The sequence below is a fragment of the Meles meles genome, chromosome 8 (genome assembly GCF_922984935.1).
Source record: "Meles meles chromosome 8, mMelMel3.1 paternal haplotype, whole genome shotgun sequence".
Lineage (NCBI taxonomy): Eukaryota > Metazoa > Chordata > Mammalia > Carnivora > Mustelidae > Meles > Meles meles.
This window is the reverse complement of record NC_060073.1, coordinates 54,017,619-54,041,067: the sequence shown is the minus strand read 5'-3', so window position 1 is coordinate 54,041,067 and position 23,449 is coordinate 54,017,619. Positions and strand designations below refer to the sequence as shown.

General features: G+C 42.0%; 1 protein-coding gene across 1 annotated transcript in view; it reads left to right on the top strand.

Moving 5' to 3' along the window:
- Positions 1–23,449, top strand: part of SYT9 (synaptotagmin 9) — a 200,432-nt gene that overhangs the window by 55,283 nt on the left and 121,700 nt on the right. The window contains exons 2-3 of the mRNA XM_046017567.1: positions 492–843; positions 10,563–11,109. Coding sequence (XP_045873523.1) covers positions 492–843; positions 10,563–11,109 — 899 coding nt within the window. The remainder of the gene's footprint in view (positions 1–491; positions 844–10,562; positions 11,110–23,449) is intronic.

Below are 23,449 nucleotides of genomic sequence, written 5' to 3'. Positions count from 1 at the left end.
GGCCCCTGACTGGGACAGTGTTCTTGAGGCTTCAGAGAGCTTGAGCTTCATTTTGCTTAGACCCTTCAAAGTCAAGATCAGAAAGAGGAAAAAAGCACTCTAGTTTCTCTTGTTTGAGAAAGTTGTTACTTAAACAGTTCCCAAATTCGATTCTGCGGCTCTCTGAAATGACCGCTGAAACTGCCCTGCTCACAAAACCTCAGGGATTTGTATTGCCGGGGTGTAGGCTCTCATTTGACTTGGGGGGCATTCCTGGTCTCCCTGGATATACTCTGTTTCTTGCTAGAGCAGACTGTTCATTATTGAAATATTGCCTGCACGTTACCTGCTCTGTGCTGTGTCTGTGTCTCAGTCTCCCTGCGCCAGAATCAGGTGACCCTGCGGCCGGCTCGTGAGGGGTGAAGGGATGAACGGGTCTTTCTACCCACACTGTGCAATGGATTGCACAAGAAGGACAATCACACTGACCTTTGATCTTTGCTTCTTTGCAGATATCTCGGTGAGCCTGCTGACCCTCGTGGTCACTGCCTGTGGCCTCGCGCTTTTTGGCGTGTCTCTCTTTGTGTCTTGGAAACTCTGCTGGGTTCCGTGGCGAGAACGAGGCCTGCTCTCTGGTAGCAAAGAAAACAATCGGGAACCTCTTAACTACACGGACACAGAAACCAATGAGCAGGAGAACAGTGAGGGCTTCCTAGACCCTCCCACCCCCTGCCCGGACACCTCCATGAAGATCAGCCACACCTCCCCTGACATTCCCCTCTCGACCCAGACCGGGGGCCAGGAGAACTGTGCCCATGGCGTCCGTGTGCAGCGCCAAGTCACAGAGCCAACCTCATCCGCCCGGTCAGTAATACCCCTTTCCTTTCTGAATGCAAGGCAGGGACCACCTCGCTTTCCTCTCTTGCCAGCAGTAGCACTGATGAGCCCCAGAGCCTGCAACCTTTCCCATGTCCTTGCAGTGTCAGAGATATAAATATGGGAAATCGGGGTGCTGCTTCTGCTCCAGTGAGGTTCCTTACCTCTCCTGAGCTCTCTAAGTAGTCTCCGCTTAGTCCATAATAACAAAAGTTACATTGCCAAGACTTGTCAAGTTTAAGAACTTCATGTGCATTATTTTACAATAGTTCACAACTTGGCATGAGATGTAAAAGTTAACATTTTCATTTCACAGAAGAAGAAACTTAAGTCAAAGAGGTTAAGTAAAAAAAGTCATGTTGGCACGCACTCGGGGTTTGAACCCTGATGCAACCAACACCAGAGCCTGAGCTCTTAACCACTCTTCCTGCTGCCCTTCTAGTGCTATTGAATTTGTGCTCCGTGCTTCTGACCTAGCCTAGCTGTCTCACACAGGCTGTCTTTGTGGCCCACAGAGTGGCTGGAGGTCTTTGTCCATCTTCAGCCTTTGCAAGGCCTAGAGTACCCAGGCCTAGGTCATTCTCTGTCAGTGGGCCAGATGCCCTGTGCTTTAAGCAATAGAGAAATCATGTAAGGCAGTGATAAAAAACAAGGGCTCTGGGGTCAGTGAACTGGCTTTACTTACATGTGTGACACTGGATATAGTACTTAAGCTCCATGTTTCCATTGCCTCTTCTGTGAGAGAGGGATAGTGAGAATAGCAGCATTTGGGTGGTTTTAAGAATGGAGCAGGAACATGCACATCATACACTTTGCATGGGCTGCACCTGGTTCACGCTCCAAAGCCTGAGCTGCCATTTTGATTCTAGTACTTGATTTTGTCCTGATCATTCTCACTGTGACTGGCTCTCCCAGGACTCAGATGTGGCACAGACATGGTTTTGAGGTTAAATAGCCAATTCTGAATCACTGGATATAAAGATCTACTTTTAACAGGAGATTTCAGGAAGAGAGATACAGGAAGCAGCTTTTTCTAAATGAGAATCTTAGCTCGAGCGATAGCCAGAGGCAGAGCACGTGCCATCGTTCGGAAAGTATGAGCGTGGTTTGGGGGCCTCTCGGAAAAAATCTTTTTTATTTGTTCTTGAGAAACAGAAATAAGATTTTACCCTCTTTTATGTTAATCGAGTTTATCCTAGAGACTCTGCACATTCACATTAAGTGGGATGGAATCTGACAGTTTATAATTTAATTTTTCCACAAACCTATTTTAGCATCATTTCCAATTCTGAATCAAAGAGCTAAACCTAAAATATTCCTCTGTGAGGAAATGGATGGTTGTTTGCCATTTGATTTAGAAGAACTTCTCAGGCTTTATCACTAGGATTTCTCTTTAGATGTAGACTTAAATATAGCTGGAGCTATGTTTGATGCTGTCATGGCGTTCCCACAGGGGTGCAAACTCGGAATAAAATTCCTTCAGTATTTCAATAACCAGAGTCTTTCAGGTGGGGCATCCATGAAAAGTGTCTCCTATTCAGTTTTCTTCCGCATGTTAATTTTTCTGATCCGTGTCCCATCGCAGGAGGGTGATAGTACTGTGCTCTTGTTAGATTATGGATCTGAGGTCTCTGCCATAATTCTAACGACTTGATAGCAGTTACATCACTCTTATTATCACAATATTTATTTTAGAAAATATGTATAAGTACTCTATAAATCAAGAAATCGATTTCATTTAAAAATAAAACCTGCTGGGGGTGCCTGGATGGCTCAGTGGTTAAGCCTCTGCCTTCGGCTCAGGTCATGATTTCAGGGTCCTGGAATCGAGTCCCGCATCGGGCTCTCTGCTCTGCGGGGAGCCTGCTTCCTCTCTCTCTCTCTGCCTGCCTTTCTGCCTACTTGTGATCTCTGTCTGTCAAATAAATAAATAAAATATTAAAAAATAAATAAATAAAACCTGCTATCTTCACCACTGATTTATGGAAATTGTGTAGAAGGAGGAAAAGATAAAAAGAGGAAAGCAAAGGAATGATCCCTATAAAATGAACTTTATATTTAGATTTTGGAGTCTTGTAATTATCTTTTCTGATGACCAAGTTTAGTAATATCCGACCATAAAAAAGCTAAACTCTTTCTAGCTGCATTTGACCTAATACAGATAATTTGCATCAGTATGCATTTAAAACATTCTTACCTAAATTGCTACTGACCCAGTGTTATGGGTTATGTCTGAAAATATATATCTATGATTCATGGTCTCACCATAATGAGTGGTGTATGGTCTTCTAATTCTTTAGGGATTGTGTTATGTTATAATCAAACACAAAATCTTTTTTACTGATGAAAGGAGAGAAATGAATGAAGTTTCCTTCATGTTCCAAAACATTTTTACATTCTTTTTTTAGTAACATTTTTGATACTGATTTTGGCAGGGGGAGGGTTCTCTGTGCTGAGATGGCTCTCAGCAGTCTGCCCTGCTAGTTCTTATTTCTTCCTTTTTTTCCCCCTCATGATGCTCCTTACTTCCTCAGTGCTGTCTCTTTCTTTCTTACTGTTTCCCTCCTGCAGCCATTGTGACTTATCCCAAGGGGCCCGGGACACCTCCTTGACCCAGAGCACCTAAGGCTTAGACTCTCCATTAAGGGTGTCCCTGCTGTCCCTGTGACCCATCGGCATAGCTTCTGTCACAGCATTGACGTTAGGAAGCTCACCCTCTCCTGGCCTCTTGAGCTTGAATATGCGTGCTTCCCACCAATGTCTATGGAAGGCCCTAAAGATGGGTGTTGTTTTAATCTCCTCAGAGGGCTTCTGGTCAGGATGACTTTCTGTTGTTTTCTCAAGATCAGGCATGTTAATGTTCTCTTTCTAGTTGGCTCAGTTATTATTAGAACCCTTCGAAGTTCCTGTTCATTCTTTTCAATTTAGATGAAATCTGTTCTGTGTAATATCCTGGGAATACGGATTTTTTTTTCCCCAGAATACTTCAATACCAGAACCTTTTAAAGATCTCTATTCCAAATCTTAAAAAAATCCCTGGGTCCTCAAAATGGAAGGGACTTTGACAGGCCATGTAAGGCATTTCTTGATTCATATCCCAAGATGGGACCTAGGTAACACTTCAGTTTTATAAAAATTTCAATTACCACACTGCCATCTTTTTATCAGCCCTGTTAGGGCCTGCACGTTATTGCCACAGTCTCCTTCTGTCAGCTCTCTGCCTCAGGGCCACACAGCACTACAAGGACACGGTCTCACTAGGAAGCTTTACCTGGGAAAGGTTCCAGCTGCACTAGCCTCTCTCTCAGTGCCTTCAGTACCCCTGCCTTTTCACACCTTGAGGCCTTCTCACATGAAGTTCCCTCTGCCTGGAATGCTTTTCCTTTTCCTCTCCAGCTCTTTTGCAGCTTTACTATCCCACCTAAAGCATCACCTCCTCAGAAAGACCTCCCCGACCACCCTGTCTGAAGGATGTGCTCTTTCCTCCACCCCTTCCCACTCTTCATTCTCTCACAAGCTGCGTTTCTCCGCAGGATTGAACTCTTTTTTTTTTTTTTCTTTTAAGATTTTATTTATTTGACAGAGAGAGAGACAGCAAGGGAGGGAACACAAGCAGGGATAGAGGGAGAGAGAACAGCAGGCTTCCTGCTGAGCAGGGAGCCCAACCCGGGGCTCAATCCCAGGACCCTGGGATCACAACCTGAGCCAAAGGCAGACGCATAACAACTAAACCATTCAGATGCTCCTGGATTGAACTCTTCTAACTCAGTGATTATTTGTTTGCTTGCTGCCTGTACCCCCTCTCTCATCTGTGAGTTCTGTGAGCTGGAAACTGCATCTGCTTTGTTTCTCCCTATATATGTAACACCTAGTGCAGCCCCTGGCATAGAGCAGACTTTTTGCATCAATGACTGACAGAATACCTTCATCAGTATCCAGCCACTAGTCTCGCGTTCTGCTGACGAGAATGGCATAAGGCCAGAAGTGTAAACTGAGGAAGGGCCTATATAGAATGAGGTTGGTGGAAAGCCTCTTGTTCCAGGTCTTACCTTCATTCATAGTCTTACACGTAGACTTTTGGTCTTATCTCTAAACTAAGCAATCCTTAGAGTCACAGAAATATTCTGACAGAGTTGAAAGAAGACGACAATCATTGCATTTTAGATTTGGGTCCCATTGCTGGCCACAACTTCAGTAAGTGGTATGCTGGGACTAAATATTGTAATTACTCTAGAAGCAGCACAGTTCTATTAAGCTATGTTTGTGTCTGTGTATGTGTGTGTGTGTTGAAAACATTGGTTAGATGAAAACATTTAAACCCAGCATTTTTTTGAATTACCTCTTAGGTATTTCTTCAGGCTTTAATAAACTGATGGCTTCAAAAACAGAAGCTGCTCAGCTCTCTCTCAGCTCCTATGAGATTCTGAAACTCGATGTAAATGTGCATTTTCTCCTCTAGGATTTAATTATTGGAAACTGTTATGTCCTTGGCATTTATGTATTTACTCGAGACACTTGTATTAAGCATCTGCTATGGGCAAAGTCTTCTATCGTGTACTGGTAATAAAGAGGTAAAAAAAAAAAATACAGCCCTGACCTCAAAAGATCCACAGCTAGTTGGGGAAATAGACAAGAACATGAAGTGCTCAAATTGTTCTCATAGATTAATCGGGCAGGAGCGTCTAAGATGCTTGGGACAGGATGAAGGCTGGCTATAGGGGCTGATTCAGGCCTGTAATGTTGAGGCCTGAACTCGCTGGAAGCAATGGGAGTGGAAACAGGCATGAGTTATGAGCTACTTTTGAGTAGGTGTTGGTGGACATAGGCTCTTAGAAATAGGGAATAAAATATTAGAAGTGACACCAAGAGTTCAAACTCGTTGAACTTGAGTAAGAGGTGTAGGAGGAAGCAGGTCATGCCTCAGAGTTTCCGACTACACTTGACCACACACCTCCACTGGCCAAGGTATGGTGCTTAAATCTTTCTTATATCATTCATTCCAGAAACTTCTGAATCCTGTGCTAAGAAAGAACCCCATTTCCTTCTGCCTTGTAGTCAGTTCACTGCATCTGCCCTGTCCGAGACTTTCTTTTCCATGTCTGCCTTTGGCTCAGGACAGACCAACTCTCTCCTCTCTATCTCCTGGGGGGTTTCCAAGAAGGGAAACCATCCTATCCCCATTGTTTCCAAACTTCCCTGTCTTGACTTGAACCTGATGAAGAAAACCATGCGGTTCTGAAATCACAGTTTGCTTCTCTCTTTCCTCTCCTTGAAGCCCGAAGCTCTGTTGTCACTGGTGCCCCAGAACCAGGGAAGGGATAGGCCAGGTTTCACCTCTGAGACGGGGTCACTGAGGTGATGGTGGATAGAAGAGCGTACACTTGCCTGTAGCCTCATGGGAGACCCAGAGGTGGAAGGAATGGTGGGACTGATGAGCGTTAGCTCTCACACACAGCCTGGATGGAAGATGTAGGCGTATGTGAGGAGAAAGCTGTGGGGGCGGAAGAGTTGAAGATCCTATCCCGCTGGAGAGCTGGGAGCTAATGTGGAAACTTTACTTAATTTCCTATGAGGTCTATAGCATCAGTTCGGAGGCTGATAATATGAGGCCAAGTTAAGTAGCCAGGCTTGGTGAGAATACCATTTCCTTCATGACTGTTACCCCAGCCAGGGGCCTTTGTCTCTGTTTGTGAGGCTCCTTAATATTTGGTCAGTTCTTATCCTCTTCTGACCTGCTGTATAGTTGGTGTTTGACTGTTTTACCGCACCCCTGGCTAGCCAACTCCTTGCAGGCAGTAGGCTTTGCCCCTCTGGGTCTTCCACCCTACCTGATCCCTTGCTTTGCACATTCCTATTTGGTGAGTTGTGGTATTGTCCTCTTTCTCAAAATCCAGTGGAGGTAGTGGGCTTTGGGGCCATGGTTCAGGGACCAAGACTTTGTTGGGGGACTCAAAGTGTGACCCCGGAACTGGTTAATTCAAATTTGAGGAAAGGAGAGGAGGAAATCTTTTTGCATCTGGGCTCCTGCCTCTGCTGACCTGAGGTTGCAACCAGCGAGGCTCAGATTCCTTTAGGCATTAAAGTGTTTTTGAGTTTGTTGTGGGAAATCTGCTTTACAGATTTTCTTAATCATCTTTGAAATTAGGCTTTCTCCAGGCTCAGCCACCAGTCTTCCAACTCAGATCTGGGACAGCCACATCCAAACTTTCCGCTCTCTTCCACAACAGGAAAATGTCCTCCACCTGCACTAAGTGGGGATGGGAGGTGGGTAAAGCTGAGGGTCTCAACCCCAGTGCCTGGCTTCTCTAAGACAGCGTCAGAGCGTGACTTATTTCCAGAGGACCCTGTCTCTTGGCTTTCCTTTTCTCTCCCAGTCTTTGGAAACTATTACTTCCCCTTCCTTTCATTTTGCACATTAAATCCTGAGAACACCGAAATGCTGGATTCCCCAGACCCACTCAGACGACTTCCTGCTTCAGACACAGATCCCTCCTTGTCATACTCTGTGACATTAAAATTCCAAACACTTGCCCTGGGGCCTCCAGGTTACTATAGTCAAGGGCCATCTCCATTGACCATTTTAAAACCATCTCGTCTGGGTTGGCAGGAGTCAGATCAAAACATTCTGGTCCATATCTATCCTCTCTCTTGCTTCATACTTAAAAAAAAAAATTTATTAACATATAATGTATTATTAGCCCCAGGGGTACAGGTCTGTGAATCGCCAGGTTTACACACTTCACAGCACTCACCATAGCATATACCCTCCCCAGTGTCCATAACCCAACCACCCTCTCCCTACCTTCTCTTGCTTCATACTTGCTTTTCCCGCCCGCCTCCACGTGAGCTGTGTATAAGAGCGATTGGATATTAATTTTCCATTTCCTCCCCTTGTCTTCCCATCCCGGGGGCAGCTCTTGCTCATGTCTCAGTCCAGAGAGCAGCAGAGGTTACGCAGGGAGGTGGTGAATTATCCTGGCTCCCTGACTGCCCTGAGCTTCTCCAGTCTGCTCGCCCACCCTACAACTCCAGTAATCCCTGACTCTCTTCTGAAAGGAAATTGAAAGTGATTGAAAGAGAGCCCCAGGGAGCGAGAACTGTCATGGCCTGTTACAGTCTGCTGTCTGCTTTAAGCCACCACCTTAGAGTGGGATTCAACTGTTTTCCTACTAGTAAGTGTGACTCTGAATGGAGGTGGAAGTGTTAGGAATGAAACTAGTGATAGAAACCATTTGGGTAGATAATAATGTTCATATCTTTGCTTGATTTTTAAAAAGAATCTTTGGCTCTCTTGGAATTTTGATTGAAAGCATCCTGTGCAGTTGGGGTCTTGTTTTGGTCTTTGAAGTAAAATCTCTTCGTGATGCCCTCCCTAGTCCACCCCCTTTGTCCCCTGGCAATCCACTGTGGTTAGGAGGAGCAGAGAACATGGGACTGATTTCTGTTCAGATTTCTTGTCTAGAAGATGTACAAGTAAAATGGAATATGTTCCATTGCTAAGCAGTCAGATTCGTGTATTTTAAATTTACAAATTTTAATTTACTCGGCAGGCCTAGTCCTACAGATAGGGTTAAGACAAAATGTTGCAGTGAGAAGACTAAAGCCAGTACTCAGAAAACCCAGAGATGAGTTGTTATGCACAGAGAGTCTGCTCAGCACTCACCTTAGGAGACAAGTGGTAGCCCAGTGGCAGGCTCTGGGTCTAGCCTTGACACAGGACAGGTGTTCCGTCAGACATTGGCCCAAAGAAAATACGTCTTGCAGGCTTTGAGCGAGTACTTGAGTATTCAGACAGCATCACTAGACAGTTCTGGAATGGCCTGTTGTAGGCAGTAACTGACACCAGACCCTAGCATGGCCCTTGTTTTAATCCAGCCTGGAGGGAAAAGTCAATAGCAGAGGCCAGAATGGGCCCCAGCTCCTTATGGCCTCTTCATAGGGCTGGACGCTGACCGCTCCCTGCCAGTCCCTTCTGCCCAGATATCCCAGTAGAGTGAGACTGGAGCTCTGTCCCAGCAGTGTAAAGGGTCAGTGTCTAGACAGGGAATGGCCGAGCTGTACTAGCACAGGGGGCCGGTTTTAGGTGTTTAACAGCATCCCCTGCTCTCCCGATGCTGAGAAGACTTAAGACGGTGAATTTCTTTGTAAGAAATGAAAATCTGACAACAGAGACTTTCAGACCACATGGTTTTTGCACATATGGGAATGTACGTGCCTGGTGTTTCCACCTGCAGTGGGCTGTATTGGCTGTGACAGGTGCACCTGACAGCTCTGTGATGGTTCCTGTCGTACCAGGTGGGTGATGAGTAGCCAGGAGCATATCTGAGGATGAAGAGGAGTGTTCAGCATAACAGTGTCTATATCACAAACATGTTTGGGGGTCTAGTAATGCCATTTTACATCTTCGTTTCATAAAGGAAAAGAAGACAAACTCAAATGTTTACTCTGCCTCTCCAACAATTTGTCAGTCCCTCAGAGACAGCCTGGCTGTCCCCTTCCACCTACTGGTGGAGAGAGGCTACTTTAATTAGGGTTATTGAGCGAGAGCAGAAAATACAATACAGTGACTCTGAACTCTGGGCTGAAAACAAACACAAATAACATTAAAAACATCCTTGCATGTAATGACTCCTTCTCTCAATTCAGGAGTACTCATGCAGGTAAGGTAGGTTTCAAAGAGAATTCCAGGGAAGCCACTAACCCAAAGCAATAAGCTTATAGGGTGAAGAGTAGATTCTGTCAGCAAATATTTAATTTGCAAATATCAGTATTCAACCTTCTCTGAATCCCTATGTACACTGGCGGTAGCTTACCTTTAATTTTTATACTCTTCGTGTTTATGACAGAAATAAAACCCCTCCCCCTGATCACTAATCCCCCACGTGGTGTGACGGAAACACTGTCACGGACCTGCCATTTTGTACCTCTCAGAGCCAACGCAGTCCGCCACAGGCAGACGCAGCCTGCCACACACATTCTCACGAGAGCAAAAACTGTGCTCTTGCGCTGAAATGCTTTAATTTGAGCCAGCAAGAACTTACTTACTAATAAAGTTATAAGCCAGTGACAGGAAATTCTATGTGATTTAGAGATGGATGCATTCTCCCTAAGACAACATGTAGCTTAGTGTTTCAGTTTCAGGATGACATTATACATAAAGGTGGCCAATTTTTTTTAAAGATTTTATTTATTTTTTTGACAGACAGAGATGCCAAGAAGGCAGAGAAGCAGGCAGAGAAAGAGGAGGAAGCAGGCTCCCTGCGGAGCAGAGAGCCCGATGTGGGGCTCGATCCCAAGACCCTGGGATCATGACCTGAGCTGAGGGCAGAGGCTTTAACCCACTGACAAGGTGGCCAATTTTATTCTTAAAGCGGTTTGTACAAACCTTTCCATTCTGCGGGCCAAATGAGCTTCTTTCATGCCATATTCTTCTTGAAAGTGCATTCAACCTTTAAAGCTCCCAAGGTCATGTGTTGTGGGTTCATTTCCTGATACCAAGCCTCACTTTTGAGCTTCAAGCCTGGGGGAGCAGCTTACTCACATTGATAAGCATTTTGAATTTAGGCCAAAAAAAAAAAAAAAAAGAAAGCCCACAAATCTAAGCTCTTAACAGCACATAACAGGCTACCTACATCCCAGGCACAAGTTTCTGAAAGAGCTGTGGCTAATGAGGTCGTAACTTTGTTCTCTCTTGCTCTTCACTCAAGGCATAATTCAATCCGAAGACAACTCAACCTGTCAAACCCGGACTTCAATATCCAGCAGCTTCAGAAACAGGAACAGTTGACTGGAATTGGTCGAATTAAACCAGAGTTATATAAGCAGAGGTCACTGGATACTGATGATGGGACAAGGGGTAACAGCAAAGCCTGTGGGAAACTAAATTTCATTTTAAAATATGACTGTGACTTAGAGCAGCTCATAGTGAAGATTCACAAAGCTGTCAATTTGCCTGCCAAGGACTTTTCCGGGACTTCAGACCCTTATGTCAAGATCTATTTGCTTCCTGATCGGAAAACCAAACACCAGACTAAAGTTCATAGGAAGACCCTGAACCCCGTGTTTGATGAAGTGTTTTTGTTTCCAGTTCCCTACAATGACCTTGCGGCCCGGAAGCTTCACTTCTCTGTGTATGACTTTGATAGGTTCTCTCGCCATGACCTAATCGGCCAAGTGGTGGTGGAGCACTTCTTAGACTTGGCCGATTTCCCCAGGGAGTGCATCCTTTGGAAGGATATCGAGTATGTCACCAACGTAAGTCCAGCATTTCTCCATTCTGGGGGCGGCTTCTCAGTCCGCATGCAAACAGATTACTTACACCTTATTTTTATTGCGGGGACGAAGTATGAAATTCACATCAGTGTCTGGATAGCTGTTGTTTCAGAACCTTCTTGTACCTTCCCAGAAACAGGTCTTTAACAATATTCATTTTAGAAGTTCCCAGAATTATTCATGAAAACAGCATGAAGCATAACATTCTCTCTTTTCTGCTTTCTAATTCTTAGCTCTTCCTTAATTGGCAGGAGATATTATCTGCCCTCCTTACCACATTTTCTGTAGAGCTTTCTTGGGTTATTTGTGCTAAATGGATCCTGGCATCCTATTAACTGTAATCTGCAGCTTTGAGACCGTTGCCAGACTCTCTGAGAGCATTAAGTCCTTGAGGATGTTCCCAGGTCAGCTCAGCTGCATTTGCCATGATCAGATCTTCCTCTTTAATCCCAGAAGTGAGAATGGTTGTAGAGAGTTGGCACCACATTTTTAAGCAAAGAATCAAAACAGTAAGGAGTTCAGTCTGAAAAGATCTGCAGATACCGACAAAGCTCATCTGTGGAAGGTCATGTCCAATCTAGAGCTCAGGAGAGAGGGCAGAAGTGCTATGAAGTGACACCACATACCCATGTTTACATTTTAAATGAGATCGCAGTGGTGATATTATTACTCCATTTCCATCCTTCTCACTGTCTTGCACATGTGTATTGACACTCCTTATAAAGAAGAAAGAGGGACTCTGTTAGGTAACTGATATTTTACTTTTTAAATTTTGTTCATTTGAGAGAGAGCACAAGCAGGGGATCAGCAGAGGGGGAGGGAGAAACAGACTCCCTGCTGAGCAGGGAGCCCCACTTGGGATTCGACCACAGGACCCTGAGATCATGACCTGAGCCTAAGGCACCGTGCTTAACCATCTGAGCCGCCCTGGTGCCCCAGTACCTCTGATATTTTAAAGCCACTTTTTTCTTTCCTCCCATCCAGATTGCCTCGGGCAATTCTGCTCACATGTCTCCTAGAATACGAGTCCTTCTGAGACCAGGATAATTTTCATTCTCTGCCTTGGCATCCAAAGGCACCAAGCACCACAATCCTTCCTCAGCTCAAATGATGATCCAGCTTGAGTTTGGAGTCCAGTCAGGGAAAGGCTCCCTTTCCGTTCAGGAAGAGAACACACAAAATCTCTGCCCAATGGCCAAATCTAAAGTACACTAGTACTTTCTCACGCCTGGCTGCCTTTGTGAACTGGGGACTCATCTGCACTTCCAAGAGACACCTTCTCTTCACGTGCCACGAGATCCCGGTGCCAGGTGTGTCCTGCTACTCAGAGAAGCAAAGTGTAGCGTGGAGTTTGGCTGGCCTTTATCATAATGATGAGGAAAGGAAAGAAAGAGCTGGAAAAGGCACAGGGAACAGCAGTTGATGAAAGTAAGATGATTTGGGAGTTTGGAGAAGGAACAGATCTCGTCAATCTTGTAAAGGTTGATATCTGTAAATCCAAAAATGGGTGCTGGGGAAAGCAAAGACTGTTTCCCAATCCCAGTTGCCAAAATCAGGAGGTAACAAAATGGGCAGATTGCTTATACTAAGATACGAGGGGCTCAAGAAGGAACTCGTTTACTGTTACAGTTACCGAGTCCCCTGGGGAATGAGCTGAGATACTGCTGGCCAACAAGGATGCTCTTTGACCGGGGTTGGTCACACAATCTGGGAGTGTCCATTTATATTTTTTGACAGATGTATTCCGCAAAATCACTGGAATGATTATTACAAAACTCAACAGGGATCCTGCTGTGAGTGGACTTCTAGAGACTTTATGGGCAGAGCAACACTGAGTGGTGGAAACATCTAGACCATTTCCCCAGGGGATGAGAGTATAGAATGGGAGCCTGCAGAGATCTCCAGGCTTTGAGATGGTTGCCATTTTAGCACTCCCCCAGGAGTAAAAGTGCCCGTGTCTGTTGTTGGAGAATCCTAGATTTCCACTGAGTTGAGGAGATTGTAAAATTATTTATGAGGCGGAAAACTGATACAGGTAAAGGCTTCAAAATTCTCAGCTCTTTCCTCAGGTGAACAACAAATATTCTGAGAATTGATCTAGTCCTTTGGGTTACCAGCAGGAGAGGGCAGATTCTGAGAATGGAATTATAGATTATTTTATAATCTGCCATTTAGTTGTTTTTTATTGAGGTATAGTTGACATACAATGTTACATTAGTTTCTCTTGTGAGAAAAAAAACTCACAGTTTTGTGAGAAAAAAATTTTAAAAACAAGCGTGTAGTTTTTAAAATTCCATTTTCAAAATTATTATTTGAGGCTTTTTTGATTGTTCCTTTGTATAGAGACTGAGCATGAAGCTCTGAGGCTTGCCAAGTTTCTGTTTTTGTAATATAACACGTAGGGGGCACCTGGGTGGCGTAGTACGTTAAGGGTCTGACTCTTGGTTTCAGCTCAGGTCTTGGTCTCAGGGTCATGAGATCGAGCCCTGCTTCAGGCTCTGGTCTGAGCACATAGTCTGCTTTGGATTCTTTCTCCCTCTGCCCCTCCCACTCAATGCTCTCTCTCTTTCTAAAGGAAATAAATAATCTTTATAATATAGCATGTCTATAACATAGCGTATATAATTTACACGTACAGATTAATAAGGGAATAATTAAATGAACAGGCATGAACCCACTGTTCATCTGAAAAGTAGACCAGAACCAGTACTTCTGCTGACCCTTGGGATGTGTTCCTTCCTCTCCTTCCCTCTAGGTCCACTCCTGCCAAGCGGAAAACACTATTCTGAATTTTATATATATTGTGACATATTTGTAAGACAATACAGTATTTGGTTTTGACTGTTTCTGCTTTTCATAGCTCTTCTTTTACTTCTTTTTTTTCAGCCCACTTTGATTGTGACATTTAACAAGAGAGATCGGTAGATCGGTGGTTCATGTGTTTTCAGTGCTATATAATATTCCATTGATGACAAATTAGCTTTCTTGTATTGATGATATTTGGGTGCTTATTTGTTTTTAATAATTATGAATAATACTCCAGAGAACATTTTTGTGCAAATCTTCTAGCTCACGTATGCAGTAACTCCTCTAGGATGTATCCCTGATAGAGGTAAGGTGCACATGTGTCGGACTTTTCTAGGCCTCGTGGACTTCCTTTCCACAGCGACTGTCCAATTTTATCCTCCCTCTGGTGAGGTACGACAGTTCCTCATGCTCCATATTCTCACCAATCCTTACAGTTGCCACACTGTTTAGTATGTGTGCATGTGCCTGCCTGTGACATGATAAGTAATTCATATTTCCTAGGTTGTCAAGGTTGATCATCTTCGGATGGTCATCCACATTTGCTTTTTTGCACAGTGCTTGTTCAGTACATTTTCCTCTCGTTTTCTTCTCCTTATTGATTCATATATGTTCTTTGTATATAGGCTGGAGGCAAATCCTTTGTTGGTGATGTGTATTAACAAACATCATCTCTGAATTTATGACCGTATCTATTGATCAGTAGAGGGTCTTATGTTTAATGTAGTAAAACATAACAATATTTTCCCTCATAAGTTAATGCTTTTGTGTCTTTTTAAAGAAATCCTTCCTTACCCTCTGTCATAAAGATATTTCTCCTGTGTTTTCTGTTAGAAGTTTTAAAGTTTTGACTTTTCCTAATTATGATTTTAGTCCACCCAGAATGAAAGTGTTCGTACAGTGGAGTGCAGGCACCCTGTGTTAACTGTAGCAGCGTATCATACACTGGGTGGCTGAAACAACATGAATTTATTTCTCATAGTTCCAGAGGCTGAAAAGTCCAAGACCAAGGTGTTGGCAGATTCAGTTCCTTGTGAGAGCTTTCTTCCTGTCTTGCAGACAGCTACGTTCTCAATGTGTCCTCATGTGGAGGAAAGAGAGAGAGAGAGAGAGAGAGCTCTGGTCTCTTTCTCTTTTTTTTTTTTTCCCCAAGATTTGATTTTTTTTTTTTTTTTTTTTTTTTTTTTCCAAGATTTGATTTTTAAGCAATCTCTACCACCAAAGTGGGGCTTGAACTTACAACCCTGAGATCAGGAGTTGCACGCTCCACCGACTGAGCCAGCCAGGCACCCCTTTCTCTTATGATGACACTAATCCCATCATGCAGTCCCCACCATCATGACCCCATCTAAACTTAATTGCCTCCCAAAGGACCCACCTCCAAATACCCCCACATTAAGCGTGACACAAACATTCAGTCCCTGATGCATCCATGCTTCTCCCTATGGATAATCAATTTTCTGACATAGTTTTTTCAGTAGTCTGCAGTGCATGCTTTGTCCTATATAGGTTTCCATATATGAAGAGTCTGTTTCTGGAATCATTTTTCTTTATTTTGTTCTTTTTGACTGTATCTAACTATAGCACAATTTGCAAATTGCTGTTGCTCTATGATAAGGCATAATATCTGAAAGAACAGTCCTCTAGCCTGCTTTTCTTGGCTCATACTTGACCTTTCATGTAAATTTTAGAATCAAACCATCAAATTAATAATTCTTTCTGGTATTTGTTTGGAATTGTATGAAGTCTGTAGATTGACAGAAATTTTGCATGTTTTATGATACTGAGTCTATTCATGAAAAACTAAAATTCTTTCATTATGATTTTCTTCATGAGGATCTTGCATGTCTCTTATTAGATGTATTGTTAGTTGCTATAATTTTCATTATTTCAGCTACAGCTGGCCCTTGAACAACACGAGTTTGAACTGTGTGGATCTACTTACACATGCATTTTTTCCCCATAAATACAGTACAAGGCTGTAAATGTATTTTCTCTTTCTAATGATTTTCTTTTCTCTAGCTTATTTTATTATATGAACACAATATATAAAACAGGTAACATATAAAAATGTGTTAATTACAGTAGTAGTTAATTTACTATAGTAGTTAGTTACAGTAGTAGTTAAAAAACTACAACAGTAGGCTATTAATAGATAAGTCTTGGGGCATCAGCACCCCTAACCTTCACATTGCTTAAGGGTCAACTGTAGCATTTTTTCCAAGATTACATTTCCTAAATTCTGCTGCTGTATAGTAATGCAGTTTAAATTTTATATATTTATCTTCAATTTGGCAGTTTTGCAAAATTCTTACTAATTCTCATAACTTGCAGAATCTTCTGAATTTTCTTTGTAGATAATTAGACATGTTAATTGCAATAGTTTTGTTTGTTTTTTCCCTAATCTGTATGCCTTTATTTATTTTTTAATTTAGTTCACGGACTAAGATTTCCGGTATAATACCAAATAATAATTTAAGGTAGTAGTAATCCTTGGCTTATTCCTACTTTTAAGTGAAATGTCTTTAACATTTTCATGGAGTACAATTTGGTTGTAGATATTTTGTGGATGTCTTTATCGTATTAAGAATATATCCTTCAAAAAAAGAGAAAAGAATATATAACTCCATTCTTAGTTTACTAGGACTTTTTTATTATAAATATTTGTTTTGTCAAGTGCTATAATCCTGTGAGGCTTTTCTCTGCTTTATTCTTTTTTTTTTTTTTTTGAGATTTTATTTATTTATGTGACAGAGAGAGATCACAAGTAGGCAGAGGCAGGCGGGGGCAGGGGGAAGCAGGCTCCCCACTGAGCAGAGAGCCGGATGCGTGACTCCATCCCAGGACCCTGAGATCATGACCGGAGCCAAAGGCAGAGGCTTAATCCACTGAGCCACCCATGCCCATCTGCTTTATTTTTCTTAAAAATTTTATTTATTTATTTTAGAGATAGATAGCTTGAGTAGGGGGGTGGAGCAGAGGGAAAGGGAAAAACAGACTTCACACTGAGTGTAGAGCCCAACATGGGGCTTGATACCACGACCCTGAGATCATGATCTGAGCTGAAATCAAGAGTCGCATGCTCAGCTGACTGAGCCACCCAGGTGCCCCAGGTTTTTCTCTGCTTTATCTTTTTTTTTTTTTTTAAGATTTTATTTATTTATTTGACAGACAGAGATCACAAGTAGTCAGAGAGGCAGGCAGAGAGAGAGGAGGAAGCAGGCTCCCTGCAGAGCAGAGAGCCCGATGCGGGGCTTGATCCCAGGACCCTGGGGATCATGACCTGAGCCGAAGGCAGAGGCTTTAACCCACTGAGGCACCCAGGCGCCCCTCTCTGCTTTATCTTGCTATGATCCTGTGAAGTTTTTTCTCTGCTTTAATTTGCTGTTTTATTCAATATATTGATCGGTTTTCTAATTTTGAAACAATCTTTTATTCCTAGTATGATTGAAACTGGCTTTGATGTATTACCTGTTTTATACATTGTAAATATGTTGTTTAGATTTTTTTTTTTTTAATCTGTGCTGATGAGTGATACATGTCATTTACTTTCTCATATGGTTCTTATCTGGATTGGAGTCAAGGAAATTCTTTTTTTTTTTTAAGATTCTAATTATTTATTTGTCAGAGAGGGATGTCACAAATGGCAGAGAGGCAGGCAGAGAGAGAGGGGGAAGCAGGCTCCCCGCCAAGCAGAGAGCCCGATACGGGGCTCGATCCCAGGACCCTGAGATCACGACCCAAGCCAAAGGCAGAGGCTTAACCCACTAAGCCACCCAAGGTGCCCCAAGGTAATTCTTGATTTATAAAATCAGTTGGGAGATTATTGTGGATACTTTAATTTTGCTCCTCCTTGATGCTCCTAGTGGCTTTGGCGGGTTTTGTTTTTTTTTCCTTTGAACTAAAAAGAGCTCATTTAGTCTCTGGCTTCTGTTTAGGTTTAGGAAGTTTGCAAGGGAGGAGAGTGAGGTTGGGATATTTATTCCCCTAGATACCCTCCTTAGGGTATCTGTGGCCTGGCAATAACCTTAACTGAAAGCCACAGTTCTGAATATGTCATTATTTTGCTATTGTTCTTAGAATGTTTTTCTGGGTATAACAAGTAGGGGACTTAAAACTCTCAGCTCTTTTGATTTTGGCATTACAAAGCCATCTGACCTCCAGTTGCTTTTGAGAAGCTGACATTTCATAGAATATTTATCCCCTTGTAATTTTTTTCTTTCTTCTTGCTTTCAATATCTTGCTTTCCTCTTTAGTGTTGTTTAGTGTTGTTTAGTGCTAAGTGATAGTTTCTTTTTATTTATCCTGACTGAGATTTATTGGGATTCCTGAATATGAGATTGTTTCTTTTTATCGTTTCAGGAAAATTCTCACCCATTTACTTAGCCTAATATCTTTGATAGTCTTTGTTTCTTTCAGCATACTTTCAAGTCCCTTTTTTATTTCTTTTATCATTCTATACATAGTCATTTTTATGTTCTTTTACTCTTAACTCCAACTTTGCAGCTCTGATTTTTTCGTTTGTTATTTCAGTTGACTTGAACTCATCTTGCCTTATTGCCCCTTGTAGTTAGTGATTTGTGATTGTGAGCTCATCTGGCTTGGAACTTTGTCAGTGGAAAATTTCAGGCTCTGGGTTTAAAGTGCATTCCTTCAGAGATGATTTGTGAGTTAACCAACATGGAACCATTCTAAACTAAATTTTGAGCTCAAGGATTTGGGGGCCACAGAGAGGTAGGGTGAATACAGGCTCCTAATGTGTAATTGCAGGCTTGCATTAATGGTTAGAAACTGGCAGGGGGGAGACTTTTTTTCCCTGCTCTACCTAGACCAAGTCCAGCATCTACTTATGCAAGGGAAAAGTTCTTGTTTGCTTTTTTGCTCTGTGATGTATTAAAAATGATTTTGTAATCCAGTATTTTTACCTGGAGCAGTTTCTGTGAACATCTCTCCCCTCTTGCTGGAAATACCATGTGCTATATTATATTGCTCAAAGTTTGTTCAAAAAAGCAGTTTTTCCTTGTGCTGATTAGTAATCTGTGTATCATAGGTTTACCTTGCGATTGAATAGCCAGAAAGAGCCTTAGAGGTCCTGTAATCAGAAATCCTCATTTGGCACATAATACTGAGGTGTGGAGGCCTTTAGGAGATTCAGCCAAGGTCACACAGCTGAGTAATGGCCCAACAGGAATTAGGACTAAGGTTTTCAACAGCCAATTCAGTCAGTTCATGAAAAGATGTCTCAAAATTATCATATATGCTGGTTTACTTCTCTTTACCTAGCTAACTCCTACTAAGCTCATAGATCCCAGCTTAAATGCCACACTTTCTCAGAGAACATGTATCTGAGACCTGGACTAGGAGGGTAGGTTTTTTTGGAATTTTTCCCATGACCTTCTGTACTTTTGTCATTCCTCCTTGTACTTTCTTGTATGTATTTGTTCAATTTCATTTCTTCCCCATTAGACTATTCTGTAAGCACATAGACCATAACTGCCGTGTTCACTACTATGTGCCCAGCCTCTAAAATGGTGCCTGGAAGTGAAATAATTAATATGCACTTACTGAATACAATGCAGCCCCTTAGGAGGGGCTAATTTGGTGAGGCTCTAGGGACTGACTTGGTTGGGGAGTGTTACGCAGTGCTAAAATCCATAAACTAATCTTCTCATTTTTAAAAAATTTGGTTCTTTATTTCTCCAAAGAGATTATGGGTTTTATAAAAGTTAGCAGTCAAATAAAAGCTAATCCTCACACCTTCCTGTGAAGGAACAAAATGGCAATTATTGAGTATAAAAACAGTAGTTTAATTAAATCTCTCAGCTGAAGCCATATCAATCAGTAATAGTGTGATGCATCTCTGTGGGACATGTATCAGTCAACAAAGAGAAGACAGCATCTGGGGGAAAGTCAGAGTTGGGAGAGCTTGAATTTAGCCATCTGGGTGAAGGTTGGTTGTCATGTCTAAATCTTGACATTTTTGTATACTCCAGTCATCACTGACTTCCTGGCAAATAGGCATTGAGCATTCAGGAATCTCTCTCTTTTTTTTTTTTTTTTAATATTTTATTTATTTTATTTGACAGAGAGAGAGGTCACAAGTAGGCAGAGAGGCAGGCAGAGAGAGAGGGAGAAACAGGCTCCCCACCGAGCAGAGAGCCCAATGCGGGGCTCGATCCTAGGACCCTGAGATCATGACCTGAGCCGAAGGCAGAGGCTTAATCCACTGAGCCACCCAGGCGCCCCCAGGAATCTCTCTTTTAGTGGCAGTCTTAGAAACTGATTGAGAGACCTTTTCTGGAAACCTGTGATCATCTCAGCTAGACTCTAATTTGGGGGAGCTGTCAGAGTTTTATGTGTTCCCTCCATTCCAATATGGACCCTAATTCAGTTTCCAATAGCATAGACTCTCTTTTAATGTTAGGAATTTTAAAACTTTACATTTCCATCAGAATTTGACTTTGTGGGTCATTGCAAAGTCCCATATTTTTCAGTGGCTGATGGAGGGATTTTCCTGTCCTATCTTCCAACTCCCTGAGGCCATTTTTCGACCTGAAAGAGGTGGATACCTGGAACCACTCAGGAGGAAATATAAGTATTCAGGGAGGCCAGTCGAATGCAAATGGGGCAGGCAGTCTTCAGTTACTGAAGAAGTTTATTTAATCCTGTTTCATTCCACTGCACCATTAGTCCTGCGTTACTATCATGATTGTATGGCTATGTCAGATTCAGTGGTAGATGTGTAACATCTGGCTGGTGGGGGTGGAGGGAGTAGAAGGGGACCTAATTTGTAGCATTTGTCTATTTCTATGATGTATATCCTCCTATCAGAGCTGATTTCAGGCTACCATTGTGGCATCACTGAAGGTGGAATTGGCAGAAGATGCTCACGTTGGCTCTTGCAAGCTGGTGCCAGTTAATAAAAGCTGGCTTAATACACCTATGTATTTAGGGCTAAAAATACTAAGACTTGTTGGACAACGGATCCTAAGGGAATAGCAATTTGAAAAACCTCATAGAAAGCCCTAGTTTCCAGCTGATGACATGGAAGCCACCTTCCTTCCATAATGAGGATGTGGGTGGAGTCAGCCTTCCTCCCTAGGGTCTCTCATGAGCTGAATCTTCATGAAAATCTCTGAATTGCACCCACGTGTAGCTACAGCCATGTAGTGATTGAAGCAAACTTCATTTATTGCTGCCAGACATTGCTCTCCAGCTATGGTGGCAGCACAAACAGGGCTGGTCTTTGTGCTTTGCCTTTTCAATGTGTGAGGTTTAGGGCTCCTGCTGCATTTCTGGAAAAGGATCATAAAGAGGTTTTTTTTAAAAAAAAATGATGTCAGTTATCTCCTTGACATCAAGATTATTCAGAGGTAGTGAGAAGTGGCAGAACTGTAGAGACGAACATCTGAAGGAAGCCGTTACTAAAACTGCAGGTCTCTGACAGAGACTTGGATAGGTTTTATCCTTGCAGAGGACAAAGCATTTGCTTTTTTACATGACATATATGACACATACAAGAGTATATAAAATGTATATGTGTGATTTAACAATAATAACAAAATCTACGTCTGTCCATCCAGAATTTAGGTCAAGAAAGAGAACATTGTCTATCTCTTTAAAGCTCTCTCTGTGCCCTCTTCCATCCCCAGACTACCCCAGTGATAATTCGTAAACTGAATTTTATTTTATGTTTATTTATTTATTTTTAGAGAGAGAGTAAGCAGGTGGAGGGGAGGGGGCAGAGGAAGAGAGAATCGTAGGCAGATTCCTTGCTGAGTGCGGAGCCCAATGTGGGGCTCGCTCCCACAACACTGAAATCATGACCTGAGCCAAAAATCAAGATTTGGACACTTAAACTTAAGACTAAGCCACCCAGATGCCCCAATAAACTGAATTTTATATCTGTACTTCCCTTGTTTTTAAAAATCACTTGCCACATAAGAATAGGTAGTTCAGTTTTGCCTATTTTTGAAATTTATGTGGAGAATTTATATTGTAGTTCTATCAGTCTTTGCTTCGTGTGTGTGTGTGTGTGTGTGTGTTTGTGTGTGTGTATTTATATTTATAATATTGGCACTTGTTATATTTTTCTGGCCACTTAGGCCTTTTATCATTATTTGGTGTCTCTTGTTACCTAAATAATTTTTTTTTTTTTTTGCCTTCTGGTATTTATAGAACTATAAAATCTTCTTTTCAGTTAGTTTTGTCTTACATGTTTTTTTCTGTTCTTTTACTTGTGAATTTCCTATATCCTTATATTGTAAATATGAGTACTGTAAGCAAGGTAAAGCTGGACTTTAAAAGATATATTCTGAAAATCATTGACTTTTAACAAGTGAGATTAGTCTGTTTATGTCACTGTGAACATTAGTAGTTTGGGGTTATTTCTACTCTTTTATATTATGCTTATTTTAGTCCTGATATTTTTTCCCATTTTTTTAAAGACTTTATTTGACAGAGAGAGAGAGCACAAGTAGGCAGAGCAGCAGGCAGAGGGAGAGGGAGAATGCAGGGCTCAATCCCAGGACCGGGGATCATGACCTGAGCTGAAGGCAGCTGCTTAACGGACTGAGCCACCAAAGAGCCCCCCTATTTTGTTTTGAATTAAGTTTTCTTCCTGTTTCATTTTTTTCCTTCCACTAACTTATAAGCTATACTTTCCATTTCTGTTTGTTTAGTATTTCCTAGAAACTGTAACATATATGGTTAATTGAATAAATGAAGAAGTAAATCAAAACTATACTTCTATCTTGGAACTCTCAGCTCCAGTCACCCCCATTCCAGCTAACATGTTATTATTTGCCAGTGTTTTGTTTCTGTCTTGCCTTGCTTTTTTACCCTCTCAGTTAGACACTGTAATTAATGTTTCATATAGTCAATGATTATTTACATTTATCACATATTCACCACTTTTGTTTGCCGTTTCTTCAGGCTTTCCCTAAAGATTATTTTTCATATTTAGTACATCCTTGAGATACTGTTTCAGTAGAGGGTCTCCCAGTGTTAACTATCTCAGTTTTCATTTTTTTGAAAGTATCACTCTTTTGCAATTATAATTGAAAAAAAAACATGAGTAGACATGTCTTTTGTGGATAATTTTTTCTCAGCAATGAATCTATTATCCCCTTGCCTCCAAATTCTTGGGTCTAAGAAATCAGCTGCAATCTAATTGTAATATACTTTTCTCTTCTCTGTTTTAAGACTTCTCTTGGTCTGCAACTTGATGACAACATGAATGTTGTGGATTTTTTATTAAAAAATTTTTTGTTTAGGGCACCTGGGTGGCTCAGTGGGGTTAAAGCCTCTGTCTTCAGCTCTGGTCATGATCCCAGGGTCCTCGGATCGAGCTCCACATCTGGCTCTCTGCTCAGCAGAGAGCTCTCTGCCCAGCTTCCCTCCCCCGCCTCTGTGCCTACTTTTTATCTCTGTCTGTCAAATAAATAAATAAAATCTTTTAAAAAATTATTGTTTATCTTGCTTAGGATTCACAGGGTATTGTGAGTCTGGGGATGAG